This window comes from Motacilla alba, chromosome Z (assembly GCF_015832195.1).
Source record: "Motacilla alba alba isolate MOTALB_02 chromosome Z, Motacilla_alba_V1.0_pri, whole genome shotgun sequence".
Taxonomy (NCBI): Eukaryota; Metazoa; Chordata; class Aves; order Passeriformes; family Motacillidae; genus Motacilla; species Motacilla alba.
Window position 1 is genome coordinate 20,404,598 of NC_052046.1, and position 14,137 is coordinate 20,418,734.

The 14,137-nt window shown below is 36.5% G+C and overlaps 1 protein-coding gene across 9 annotated transcripts in view; it reads left to right on the forward strand.

Moving 5' to 3' along the window:
* Positions 1-13,163, forward strand: part of RNF180 (ring finger protein 180) — a 78,629-nt gene extending 65,466 nt beyond the window's left edge. For 7 of the 9 annotated variants that reach the window (XM_038124066.1, XM_038124063.1, XM_038124058.1 and 4 more), the window contains one exon: positions 859-13,163. In XM_038124066.1, coding sequence (XP_037979994.1) covers positions 859-1,061 — 203 coding nt within the window. In that variant the 3' untranslated portion in view covers positions 1,062-13,163. The remainder of the gene's footprint in view (positions 1-858) is intronic. The other 2 variants (XM_038124061.1, XM_038124067.1) reach the window with 1 other exon arrangement.
* Positions 13,164-14,137: the final 974 nt, after the last annotated feature.

Sequence of the window (14,137 nt, forward strand, 5' to 3'; positions counted from 1 at the left end):
CAGACTCTTCTCCAACCTCATGTCTTGACATAGGGAAGAGGTATGCTTCTACAGTACCTCTCTTGCTACATGGAGAAGGCTGGGGGACAATGAAGAGGACAGACCTTTTTTGGAAGGACCAGAAAATTAAGGCCATCTTGGAGACACATTTTTATTTCCACTTGACTTGTTTGCATCTGCCTACATATATTTAAGGTGTTATCAGCATACAAACAGTGATTTAAAAATAGAATTTTAACCTGGTATGCATTATATTAAAAATAATGAACATCATATCAAAGCAAGCACAATTTATTTAGAAGACTTATTTGTTTTAATTTAGCTTTGAAAAAGAATCTCAGATTCTAGTAAAAAGGAATTCAAATGTGCATCAGCTGTTGAACTACAGATCTGGATATTTTTGATTACTGAAGAATTCAGATGAGTAGACTTAGGGAACCCATTTTAACTAATTACTGAAGAGATTCATTACAGTATATGGAGCCTTTCACTTCTAGATCACTGAGTCAAACTCAGTGAAAGAAGGCACCAAAAGAGAGAGGTGTTCATACATCTGGATAGCATAAGCAGATATCATAATTTTATTATGGTAAAGAATTCCAAATCCAAACAAACAAACATTATTTTCTAGACATGGAACAGAGTTACTTTTTAAGGAACGCGGTGTTACTTTTTAAATCTTACAAAATCAATTCCAAAGATAGCTTCTTGTCCGACAAAGTGATGAAACTGAGCAGTGAGGTGTGAGATTTCCTGCTTCTATTTGTCTTTTTGATAACTGGAGGAAGGAGTGTTAACTTTTTTTGCTAGTCAGTCTGGTTCCTTTTAAAGATTTTTATCTCCTAGTCTGTTTTTCAGCAGGTTTTCGAAGGCACTCAAATACTGTAACAAGGAGGCATTTCCCACATGCTGCTCACAGGATGGACTTCATGGACTTCGAGGATGATAGCCGTGGATGGCGGTTTGATATGGACTTGGTGATCATCTACATTTATTCAGTCAACTGGATAATAGGATTTATTGTTTTCTGTTTCCTTTGTTATTTCTTTTTCCCTCTTTAGGCTGCAGGAATAACAGTTAAGGAAAAAGACAGGTGAACAGAAAAAATGTGAATAGAAAAATATTGAAAAAAGGTAAAATGTTTGATACTGCATTTTTATAATTCAGAATTGGAATAGACTGCATCAAGCATGCTGTGAAGCTGTTTGATACTTCTCCTATATGTGACAAAGTACTTGAGTTTAGTTACAAATGTAATGTGAAATTCACCTCATACTTCATTCAGTGGGAGTTTTGTCTTTGGGAGATTTTGATGGGAAAAGAATTTACCCCTAATTTATAAAATGATTACTCTGTAGAAGTACTCCCAGTTTTAAGGGGAGGTCTGTGTACTACAAAATAATGTAATCTATAGAGTCATTTAGGGGTTTGACTGTGTGTTGACACATTTCACTCAATCATTGGTGCTTCAATTCCTCATATATAAAAGCAATAAAGATGCTTCTCATTATTACTCAGATCTTTTGGAAGCAGGAGAAATGCTGTACCATGCATTATATACACATTCATCAGAGCTATTTCAGTCCCATGATCCAAATCCTGGAAAATTTTGACAACTGATAGACCTGTCAGCATTCCACTGTGATATTTTGAGCCTATTAACCAAAAAGAAAAATGACACTGCAGTGTGCTGCCAGTTCATCTTTTCAGCAAATAGCAATCAAAATGAATCAACTAACAACCAAAAGTTCTGCACAATAAGAGGACCATTTTTGTGCAGATTCCCAGTGTAGCACCATACCTTTTTTACCCATTCAGATGAGTGCTCAGATGAGGATCCAGCAAGACAAATGGAGGGCAAGAAGCAGGCCTGCCATCTATGATGCTGTGAGACACTGACCTAAATAAATACAGAAACATTCTCCAGTGTAAGAAATCAATATCATTATTAAATTGCTGTAAAAATTGAGGATACTTTTAAATGTGGGCTCTCGAGGACTTTAGGTCTCATGGGACAGGACATAAGAGGGCACAGAATGTATTTGCACCATTCTTGTGAAACTATTCTAAAGCACTTTATAGTTATTCTAAATACAGATTGATGAGTTATAGTACCAAACTGCAGCCAGTTCAACAATAATTCCAGACTTGCTGCTTTACACAGTATTTTCAAGTGAAAGTGGAAGAGCATCTATTAAATGATAGTAAAAGATACTAGAAATGAATGTGGGAATCAGGTTCTGAAGAATGGCACATGGTAGTTTAGGGCTTCACTTTTCGGGGAGGTACAAGAAAGTTTTTATTTCTAGTGGCATGACTCTTCAAAATACACTGTACTTTCATCTAGAAAAGCATGTGAGTGTAGGTATATTGTCCCTCTAGTATCAGAATTTGTGTGGGAGACCTGTGTTTTTTCAGTAGGTGGTGTACTCCCCTGTTCTAGCAGAGAACAAGGATTAATATGTTGTGGAAGGTGCCATCTGCCAAATGTGATGGAATGAACTCAGAGTTTTATTAAGAATGATCTTTTATTCCTTTACTGGAGCAGCTCCAGCATGGTCAGCCTCTTACAGGCTATATAAAGAGATCAGGAACAGAAAATTTCACTTAATCTGAAAATCAGCAGTAAATCAGCTACTAATACTTTGTTTTCTAACAGGCTGCATAAAACAATCTTTTCAAGAACATATGAGCAGAATTAAAAATTACAAGTATAACTACACTGATTAGACTAAATAATCTGTCATCTTTTTTAATATATACAAATTTAAAGAGATGTAAGAACTGAAATTCACCATCACCACATACTCGTGGCTTTGACAAGAATATATTTTTGTCATAAGAATGATCCACTCAGTTACTTTTTCTCTGCCTAAAAGTGACTGGCTCTATTATTAGTAGCATTAAGCATAATGTTTTAAAAGATTTAAGGCTGTAATAAAACATTCAGTGGAAGTATTTCAAAAACTGGGGGGTATAAGTCATAGGCTCCTGTTTGGCTACATGCAGATGTGTGGGTATCTATGCTAAAATATTATCCATAAATTTAACCAGTTTTCTCATATATGCCAGGACTGCCATTCTAACTGCAATTTTTGTTTGCCTCTCTAAACTTCTGAAATTACTGCTCATATCTCAGAAAAGGGATGGACCAACTTCCTGTTAAGACAAAATTGCTTCTACCTTTTGATCTCAAAAAACCTAAAATAAAAAAAAAGTCATGAAAAATTACTTTAAGTGACATAGTCTAAAATTCCAGTAATAATGTTATTATGTTATTTAATTTTTTTTAATGAGGATGTCTGGTGAAGCAATATACTTCCGTAAATACTCAAAAATATATTGAAACATAAGAAATGTAATATAGAATCTAACTAGTTGTATAAGAAAAAGTTACATCATTTTTAATAGCATGTTACCATGGTTTTATTTGAAAAAGAGCCACAAAGAAGAGTAAAAATACAATCTAATATTGACCTCTTTTGTACATTTTTGACAAGAATTGATGACTGAGAGAGACATTTTTCTAAAGTTAGTAGGATTCACAATTTTGCAGGACATTTCTAATTGTTTAACTCTACCTTTCTTCAAGGCCTAAACTGTTTCTTGAGCAATATTGTTTTATTTTATATGTGTTGTTATTAATTCCAGAGGAAGATTATTCTTAAATTATTAAAAAATGTACATTATGAAGACTACACCAACTCTGAGAGATTGATTCTCCATAGGAAAACACCTAAGAGGTATAGAATGGAGATGCACATTTTTTGTCATATATTGGGTTTTTTTGACATACATACTATTGTAAAAATGCCGAAACAGTTTAAAGGCTCAAATTTGGTTTTCCTTGAAGTCTGCTGTAAAATGCTGTTAATATTCTCTTGGAGCAAGAGCAGGTCCTTTGTAGGCTATTTTCTGGTTAAATTAATCCTGATCAGCAAGCTTGTATTTCTTAACTACCATAGTATTAAAATGTTTACAATAAAATTTGAGTTGTTTTTAATATTTTGCAGTCATTTCACTAGATTTTGCTTGGTGAAAATAATTTTTTTCATTCAGTGTATTCTATGATACAGTGAATCTCTTTTGTTTCTGCTTGGGGTGCAGCAAAGGTTTGCTGATTTTTTTCACTACTGGGATTAACTTTTTTTTATATTAGCAGCCTATTATTTGTTTCAGTACCTTCCAGGCAGCTTTTGTCAGAAATCATCTGGGGGCATGGTCTGGATCTTAACATATTCCAATAATTAAGAATTCTCAGTACTGGTGCTGTTAGTCAAGACCTTTTAGCTGTTGAAGACAGCAGAAATCCAGGACAAGACTTAGGTATCACTTTTACAGGCAAAAGACCTTCATGCCTACTCAGAAGTGTGTGTTTTTTTGTCAACCAGTGGGTATGTTTGTTGCTCCCCTATCTGCCAAAGGTTCAGTCATCTTGCTCCTCTCATGAGACAATTCTAAAAAAAAAATCCCAAAAAATAGCTGCTTAGGGAGCAGCTGCTCTGAAACTCAGCAGAGTCTTTCATGGCTTGGGTCTGCCTACAGAAGACCAGATCCGAGTTAAGCTTTTTCCAGTATTCTACATATACACCTTGTGTTTTTATCACATGTCAACAACCTCAGTTAGTGATACTGAGATGGAGAAGAAGGAAGAACCAGAGTTTAGGTGTGTTTTGTCATTTTTAGAGAAAATTATTGCTGATAACATGGGAATAAGATTATCTATTGTAGCCATCATCTGACAAGTAACTGTCTTCGTGGTGTGTAGTGTTGCTTTTGTGGATGTGTTTTCAGTATCTTTTGTTCTTTGCAATCCTGACAACATTATAATTATGAGATGCATGTTCTCCTCTGGGGAATTCCAGGTCACAGATCAACAGAAAAGAAGGAAAGGACATTAAGAGCATCTTCTGGTGTTCGGCCCCAAACCTGGGCAGAGGCTGTGAGGAAAGATGCTTTGGATTGCTCTAGATATGGACCAAGGCACCAAGCTATCCTTAGAGATGCCTTTTATTTACCAGAAAGTTCTAAGGCAGACAGTAATAGTATAAGGACTTAAAGATCACAGTTTTCTCTCTCATACACAGAAAGACTTTGCCATGAGATAAGCACAGAATGGAGTGACAGAATGGCCTAACTCCGAGCCTGCACGATCTAGCCAGCACATCCTGGGTCATCTAGACAAAAATTCACACTGTGGCAAAGAATGTAAAGAAGTTGCTGCTCATATGCTTATCACCAGTCAAAGAAAGATCCTGATCAGCAGGTTATAGGACAACTGGCATCTACAACCACCATGCCTCTGTGGACACCTGAAACTTGGGCTGTGAATTAAGACATCATGAGGAATACATGAGAAAAGATAAAGTTGCTGAGTGTTATTTCAGGCCTAGGGTGAAGTAAACAAAGCTGGGGAAGAAGAATGTATCAGTGATAATGGCTGAATCTATGGGCCAGGAAGAAAGTCAACTCGCCAGCTGTGCTTAAGTCAGTTCAGGCTGGGTAAAAGGTAATTCTGGCAGGCAGAGATTGCAGCCACCAACTCACAACCCAGACAAAGACTGAGCATGGGACTAAATGGCATTAGAAGTGAGGGAGTCCTTTAACCAATAGATTAAGAAAACTGTGTAAACAATGACCATTAGTTCCTTTGCTTACAAAAATGTATAAATAGTGAAAAGCTTTGAATGACTTCAGAACCCCTGCCACCAAGAATCTGGGTTAAGAAGAACCAAAAGGACACCTCTGGATCCATGGGTGGTGACTATCTTCTTCTCTCTCTCTCTCTCCCTCTCTCTTTCACTCTCATTTTATTGTTAAATAAAATCTGTTTGGCATATGGTCCCATTTGCACCTTAGTTCAGGCCAAGGCTTCTTTCAGTAATAGGATCCTTAACAAGCTGTGAGGTGGATTTAAAACGAGCTTGAAGAGCAAGCTCATAGTGCTGCAGTTAAACGTGGCACAAAGTCTACTTGGAGGCAAGTAGCTAGTGGTGTATCCTAGAGAACAAACCTGGGTCCTGTCCTGTTCATCATCTTCATTAATGACCTGGATTCTGGGGCAGAGCATACCATCAGAAAGCTGCAGAGGACAAAACAGGAAGAGGTGGATAATATACCAGAGGATTGTGCTGCTGTCCAGTGGAACTTTGAGTGGCTGGAGAAATGGACTGACAGGAGCATCATGCTGTTCAACAAGAGCAGTCTTGCACCTCGGAACAGCTCCCCCATGCCTCAAAACATGCAGGAGGTAACCCAGCTGGAAAGCACCTCTACACAAGAAAACCTGGGAGTTCTGGTAGACTTCAAACTTAATATGAGCCAGCAGTGCATCCTTGCGTCAAGAAGGCTTATGCTATCCTCAGATGCATTAGGCAGAGTGTGGCCAGCAGGTCACAGGCCACTCTGCTCAGGCCATCATGAGCCACGATGAGGCCATCTTAGGGGGGGCTCTGTCCAGTTCTGGGCTACCCTGCACAAAAGGGATATAGAGTTATTAGTGAGATGCCAGCAAAGGACCACTGAAATGATTAAGGGAGTGAAGTCTCTCTCATATAAGTAATTCTGTGAAATCATCATACAAGAATTGACTGGTTGAGGACTAGAATAAGTGAATTGCTCAATAAGGGGTAAATAAAACAGAAATGTCACGGAGAACATCATGTTTTCCCTTCAAACCAAAAGGTAGTACAATGTTGGAAAAACATGGCTCACATTTTTGTCCATTTCTATACTTTTCTGTACATATCCACCTAGGATTAATTACCATTTTCTTTTCTTTCACTGTTATCTTGATTCAATACAACCAGTCTCTCTTTGGTAACCAGTTCAATCTTTAAGGGGTTATTTTTCTTCCTACTGATTGAAATCTGTGGTTGTTACAGTTCTCTGCAGTACTCAGAAGGGTACTAAGCAAAGAATCACAGAAGGCTTAGTTATATTATTTCCATATTAGTCATCTTAGTTTCAGAAATCGATATGCCAACTTTATATCTAAACTTATTATTTAAATGTTAAAGTCTAAAATCCAATTTTTTACAGGTAAGGGTTTAAATTCAAATTTCAAACAGCACCTCCTAATTTTGTCTGCCTCAATTTGTCATTCCTAATATGAGACCTATATGTAGAATTGAAGATCACATTTCTCCAAAATGGGTTCTTTAGGATTTCTTATGTTGGGATCTAAAGCCTTAAATATAAGTGCTTATGATGGATTTCAGCAGTGATCTAGATCCCAGCAGAATCAATGAGAGTCATCACTGTAAAATCTAGCTTCTCATATACAGCTGCAAGTGGATTTGTGTCTTACAAACTTTTTGTACTACTGTAAAACATATTTTGATGGCATTTCTGGAGTTTTCAGAATTTCTTCTGAAAGCAAGTTCAAATTTTATATTTACTGAAATTTGATTACTCTATGACTGAAACTAAACTAAATCTCCAGAGTCTTAAATGTATTAGGATTTCTTTGTTGCTGTGATATAATCCTGGAAAATAAATACTGTCTATATTAGCTTAGTAAAACTACTTAGTTAAAAATAACTTAATAATAATCTATTTAATTTTATACCAAACATCTTCTTTGGTTGAAGTATTTCTACATTTCTGATGAGGCATTAAAGTGTAGACCTATTTGAAAGTACCTTCCACCATTACACTGTGGAAGTTTAATCATAAAATGTAATAATGTATAATTGAAGACATTCAACTTTTCACTCGATCATAATTTTTTGCAGTTTTTTTATTGTTAAAAAGAAGTTCCTAAAAGAATACCAAGGGTATGTATAATCCCATATTTTGGTTTTACAAAAATTATTTTTTACAGACAAATTCTTCATGACAAACTTCATCTCTGATGAACACTGAAGAAAATGTCCTGACTAAGCTGACAAATTTGATCAGAAGAATGCTTCTGTACAAGTCATCAGACTGACACTGGGAAGAAAAAAAAAAGCTCGGGGCTTGCTTCTCAAGGAAAGACTGTCATCAGGACAGAATTATGTAGGAGACCAAATGGATTTCCTTGTCTTTTGAGTGCCGTGCAGGGAACTCTCTAATCTCCCCTGGCACTTTGGGGTCCTCAATTAAGCAGGAGTCCTATAACAAGTCCTCAGGAGTTATACAGGGCATCTGATGGCACACATTGATTTTCCTTTTCTGCTACTTTAAAAGATTCCCCAATATTCCCAGGTTCTTTGAAGTATTTTGGTTCACCTATGACTTCTGGACTCTATCCAAAGAAGGCAAGATGATGTACTGCTAATTTTCATTGTTTTCTCTCCTTTGGGGCTGCTCTTCTGTTTCAATCAGTTGGTTTTGCTAAAGCATGACATACCCCTCTCCCAAAATTCTGAACTTATACCTAGTTGGGAATCTTAACCTGACTTATTCCACAGCCTTTAATGAAAGTTGTGGCGTATATAAATGGAAGGAAAATATATATATGCATGATAAAGAGGAATAAAACACCTTGTTGTACTAGATATAAATAAAACTCAAGATCTTTTCAAAGGAACTCCTGTGTCCCTGTAAAAAGAGATGCCAGGAGCCACAGTGTGGTTGGTTCTTGCAAGAAAGCAATTATGAAGTGTAAAATAGCAGATAAGCAAAGGACAACAAAGCAACTGCTTCCAGGGAGGTACTGGATATCAGTACTGGGTAGCAGTGCCAAATACTGGATGAATGCCCTTCAGCTTGGCTTAGTAAACTCAAGATCAGTGTTTACAGCACATTATTTTCCTGACCACTGCCTAGAAAACAACTGAATTTTCCCTCAGTTCTGTTTGAGGCTGGTAGGAACAGAAGAGTGGCTTATGAACCTGTTTGCTTGTTGTGTCTGTGAAGATGAAACCCCTCAAGGTCTTGGCTCAGCCTGCCTAGACCTGATCTTCTTAAGGGCTCTTTACACATTGGTCCTTGGTCAGGAAAGTATGCTGCTTCATTCAGAATTGTTCATGATACATAGAAATGTTACTGAAAAGGCCCCACGGGACTGTTCAAAATTTAAAATTTATCTGTTAGCACTTCCTGTAATATTGCAGCAGCAGTCACTGTCCTGTGTGCACTTATCTAACTAGTTTTTTAATTTAAAAGATATTCTGGAACTCAATACTACAGATACCTCTCTGGTACTCAACAGCAATACTGCCTTCCCTCAGCCACATTTTTTATTGTCCACTCTACTTTACAATGTAATGAAAGACTCCTTCAGCTTCATGCTGTTGACATCTCAATACTAATTTACAAATTAAATAAATTTCCTCCTGGGATTTCTAGGTTGATGTTATACAAGACATACAAATCATTATGCTACTGTATTAGTGATGGTTTATTTAAATTTGCACTTTGGTTTTAGGGTGAGAAAACTGACATAACTATATTCTGACTTTTCAGTAGATTCCATTTTAACTTTTTAATAATCTATTTCATTTTCCATCTAACATTTTCAACATTTAGTTGAAGTATTTCCACATCTCCATTAAATCATTAAAAATACTCAGGCAATAACTTAAAAATACTCCATATGCAATACATTATCCTCAAACAAGATAATAAAGCAGAGAATGTAAATGACACCAATAAAAGGATTTGATACTGATGAAAACATTTAAAATTAATTATTTCAAATCCTTTCTACTCTGTCATTCAAAAAAGAGTATTAAAATGCTAATCATGTAATATATTCCACTGTTTCTGAGCTGGAGAATGAAATTCAGATTGTGGAGACAGGAAATCTCATGTAGCTTTACTGTATTACCTGTATAAAGTGAATGATATTAGATATTGACAGAAAAAATTAGCTGACCATCCTGGTAAATTAAAATGGAAATGAAATACTTTAAAAAATCCTATGTAATACCTACCTACCTAAAGTAACCCCTGGTTGGGGGATAGTAACTCTTCATATAATCAGGCAGCTACCCAAGAAATATTGTTTACACTTACAATCAAAGTGTGAAAATAACTGAAATTCTCAAAAACCTGTCTTTAATCCATGCAGTATAAATCCTTGGGGAGATGCATGATTCCAGAATTCATTACCAGTCAGAGCATGGCATCAAATGGTGCCTGCAAGACAACACATTCCAATTAGAAACATATGAGGTAAGAATGTGTTTGCCTTGCAGATAGCTAATGTATGCATTTCAGCTGTCAGAAGTTAAAGTAGTTCTAAAATAATTTGAATTAAATTTCAGGGGAGGAAGAATATGCTAATTTTCTTTTACATCTTATCAAGCAGAGAATGTGTTAATGTTAAGAAGTTAATGTTAAATTATATCCCTCTCTGGTTCCATCTTATAGATTTGGATTCCACCTTTCATCTTTTTTAAAACTTGGGAATTAAAAGAACATATAAGTTAATAAAGCAGCTCTGTGGTCACAGATTTTTCCAATGCATATACTGCAATTTCACATGAACAGCAATTGCAAGACCTACAAAATCATCTGATAGTTTTCTATTACACTCACCTAGGAATCAAGCCTCACAAACTAATTTTTGTCATGAAGATTATGATTTAAATTCTAAACTACAAAAATGACATAATGGTATTAGACTGTCAAGCTGTACTACTATTTTATCTCTAGTTCTGCTTAAGACAGAAAAATAGTATAATGATAACAATAGCATAAATCAAGATATCCTTCTCTTTCCCTGGCTATTATTCCTGAATTGTTTTATTTTCAGAGTAATTTAAAGGTCTGATTCTCATTATTTTCAGTCTCTAAAAACAAGTTGTTCAGAACTTCCATTTTTCATGCAGAGTCTAGTAAGAGTGCTCAATGTGCAAATCACTTGGGGCTTCTCAAGTTAAAGGCACTCTTACAAACACTGGGGAATCTACAAATGCAAGTATTACAGTGTTAATATAACAGGTTAACACATTTTTTGGCAACAATAACTAAATTCTTATTACCATAATTTAAATCAAAGGACAGCCAAATTATATATACATGACTTGTATAGATACTGACTAAATTCTTTATCTACTTAAAAACACCCCCACAACATGCCCCTACCCCTGGGGAAGCATTTACTGCTTTACAGGAAGTTTAACATTAAAAGGCTTTCAGGAATGTCTGTGGCCCACTGGCTGGAAGGACATTTCTGGAAGATTCCTACTAGCTTCCACATACTGCTTAGGTAAGTACCCACATTAGGAAAAGGAGAAAATGTCTAAACCCTTAAATAGAGCACAGAGCAAAAACATAGGAAGCAGCAAAATATAAACCACAATGTTATTTAGTAAACAGAATTTCTGGCTTTTGCACCAATTGAAAAGAAAGTTGAGTTTATTTCACATCTCAGTTTTTTTAAAAATACAAGTAAAGCAATCCAAGAGTTATTACACAAAGTCAAGAAATATTTCCATTGTTAGTTAGCATCATCAGTAATCAGCAATGAGACCATAGCAACCATACTTTTTTATTCAAAATGATGTTAGTAAAGACTCTGGACTGTCTCTTTGAAAACTACTACCATAATCAGCCTTATGTCAGAGAAACATTACAGCTGTTACATAGGATTAATACAAAAATTATATTTTTAACTTTATTAAAATTATTTTGCTTTTAAACATTAATAATTGGCAGGTTTCATTATCAGGTAACATTATCAGGTAACATTAATAAAAATGTAATAATGGTGTTAAATTTTTTCAAATCTTCAAAATACAACAACTGTAGGTAATTTTCTTCCTGAAAGGCATAGCAGTTGGTTGAACAACCACACAGTAAACAAGTCACAGTAAAAGTACAAAATCAAGGACTTCAAAGAGAAAATATCAAGTCCTAGAAAAGAGAGTCTTGTAAACAGATAAGGATGAAGTCCTGATTCAGCAATGAATGTTGTCCATCAGCCCCTTCTTTTTAACCTACCATGACAGACAAATCTACACTCTCACTAGGCCATTTTATGTAATGCTGCAATAGCCATACTGCACCTGAAATTGTTCTGCTTTTCCCACATTTTGGTGCAGGAATCCTCATGTGGACTAGAGCCAGCATAGCTGGCTGCGTCCTGTACCACTTGGCATTAGGAATCATACAGATGGCAGGCAGCATGGTCAGGTGACAATGCAAACTGTCCATGGTCTGCCAGAATGGGCTCTGAGTGACTGTTTTGAAAGTGGATATTGAGTGTCCGCACTTACCCAAATATTTTTGTTTACTCAGAGGAATGAACAGTAATATAAAATTAATTAAGTCTGTACTTTCCAAAGATCCTTGACACCTAACTACCCTTAGAATAGCAGTGTCTTTGATGGATAATGCATGTGTTAATCACAGATAACAATAATCTTTTTCTGCAATTTAGTGGCCAGAGGGCTTCAGGAAAAGGGGTTAAACATATCCTCCTTCAATCAAAACTTTCCTTGTCCACAGCAAATGTTCTAAGCACTAGATAAACATATAGGTATGTCAGCGAGAAACACCACTTTCTTTCAGTGTCAAATGAAAGAAAGGCTCCGTATTTACTGGACTTTATGATCTTAAGGGTTATTTTCAGCCTCAATAGTACTACCTGAATTTAAATACTTTATTAAGTACAGAAGATGGAGTTTCTAAGTTTCAGTTTCACTGAAATTTATTCTGTAAGTTAAATGCTTTAGTCAGGAATATATGAGAGAAGAGGAAGAGAGGCAAATACTGCTCTTGGATATGCCTTTCACATTCTAGAGGCTGTTTCCCAAGTCATCAGATGACTATTGTAATCTGTGTTGAAAAACTAGAAGATCTGAGTATGTTGATACCTTAAGCTTTTTTAAATCATGATCATGTATTAATTCAGTTCCTAGACAACAACTTTTGTTTGTATGTCTTAGAAGAAATTTTCCAGTGTTCCAAAAGCAGCGGCAATTTGATGAGGCTACTTTCTGTGAAATCCTTCAATAATTAAATAAATGCAGCTAAAACCATTGTCTATTTAAAATGTCTTAATATTTAATTAATGCAATAGTATATATGAATGTGCTTACTAGGTGTTTTTATAGTTGGTGTATGTTGGCAGAAGGTATTATTATAGTACTAAGAATATCAAAACCAGAGTATATCAAATTAATGCATGTACTTCTCTTTTAAATTATCATAAGGAAAAATATTGGTGAGATGAGTGGATCAAGAGCAGCCCTGCCCAGAATGATTTAGAGGTGCTGGTGGCTGAGAGGATGGACATGACCCAGCCATGGGCACTCACAGCCCAGAGAGCCACACGTGTCCTGGGCTGCATCCAGAGCAGTGTGGGCAGCAGGGCCAGGGAGGGGATTCTGCCCCTCTGTTCTGCTCTGCTGAAACCCCACCTGCAGTGCTGCATCAGCTCTGGGGTCACAGCACAGGAAGGACATGGAGCTGCTGGAGGGAGTCCAGAGGAAGCCACAAAGATGATCAGAGGGATGGAGCACCTCTCCTATGGAGGGGAGGAGCACCTCCACCTATGAGGAAAGACTGAGAGGATGGGCTGTTCAGCCTAGAGAAGAGGAAGCTCCAGGGACATCCTACTGTGGCCTTTCAGTAGGACTATCTAAAAAAGATGGTGACAAACTGTTAAGTAGGGCCTGTTGTGACAGGACAAGAGATAATGGTTTTAAATGGGGAAAAAAGTACTCTACAGTTGGTGAGGCACAGGAAAACATTGCCCAGAGAAACTGGGGATGCCCCATCCCTGGAAGTGTTCAGGCTGGATAGAGCTTTGAGCAATTTGGTCTAATGGAAGGTGTTCCTGCCCATGGTAGGGGGTTGGAACAAGATGATCTTTAAGGTTCCTTCCAGCCCAAATCATTCCATTCTATCATTCTATGAGTTTTAGCTAAAAGTTAATCTTCACTTTAACTACTACTGCTTTTTTCTAAGCATTGGGTGTTTAAACATTCCTTACAGCCTTTTTTTAACATTTCTTTTTTTAACATTCCTTACAGCCCTGTTTTAGGATGTTGGACTGCAAATGGACAGCTTGAAAGATGATACTTCAGAAATACCATTACCATTCCATGCTGTAAGTAGACTAGAGATCTGTGTGCATGCTGAGGCCAATGATTAGGGTGGACATGAGCATTTAGTGCCCAGGAGCTTTTCAAAGTTCAAAAACTGCTGATAAACACTCAAAACAGTGCATGTATTGTGCAAAGTGAATATGATGATC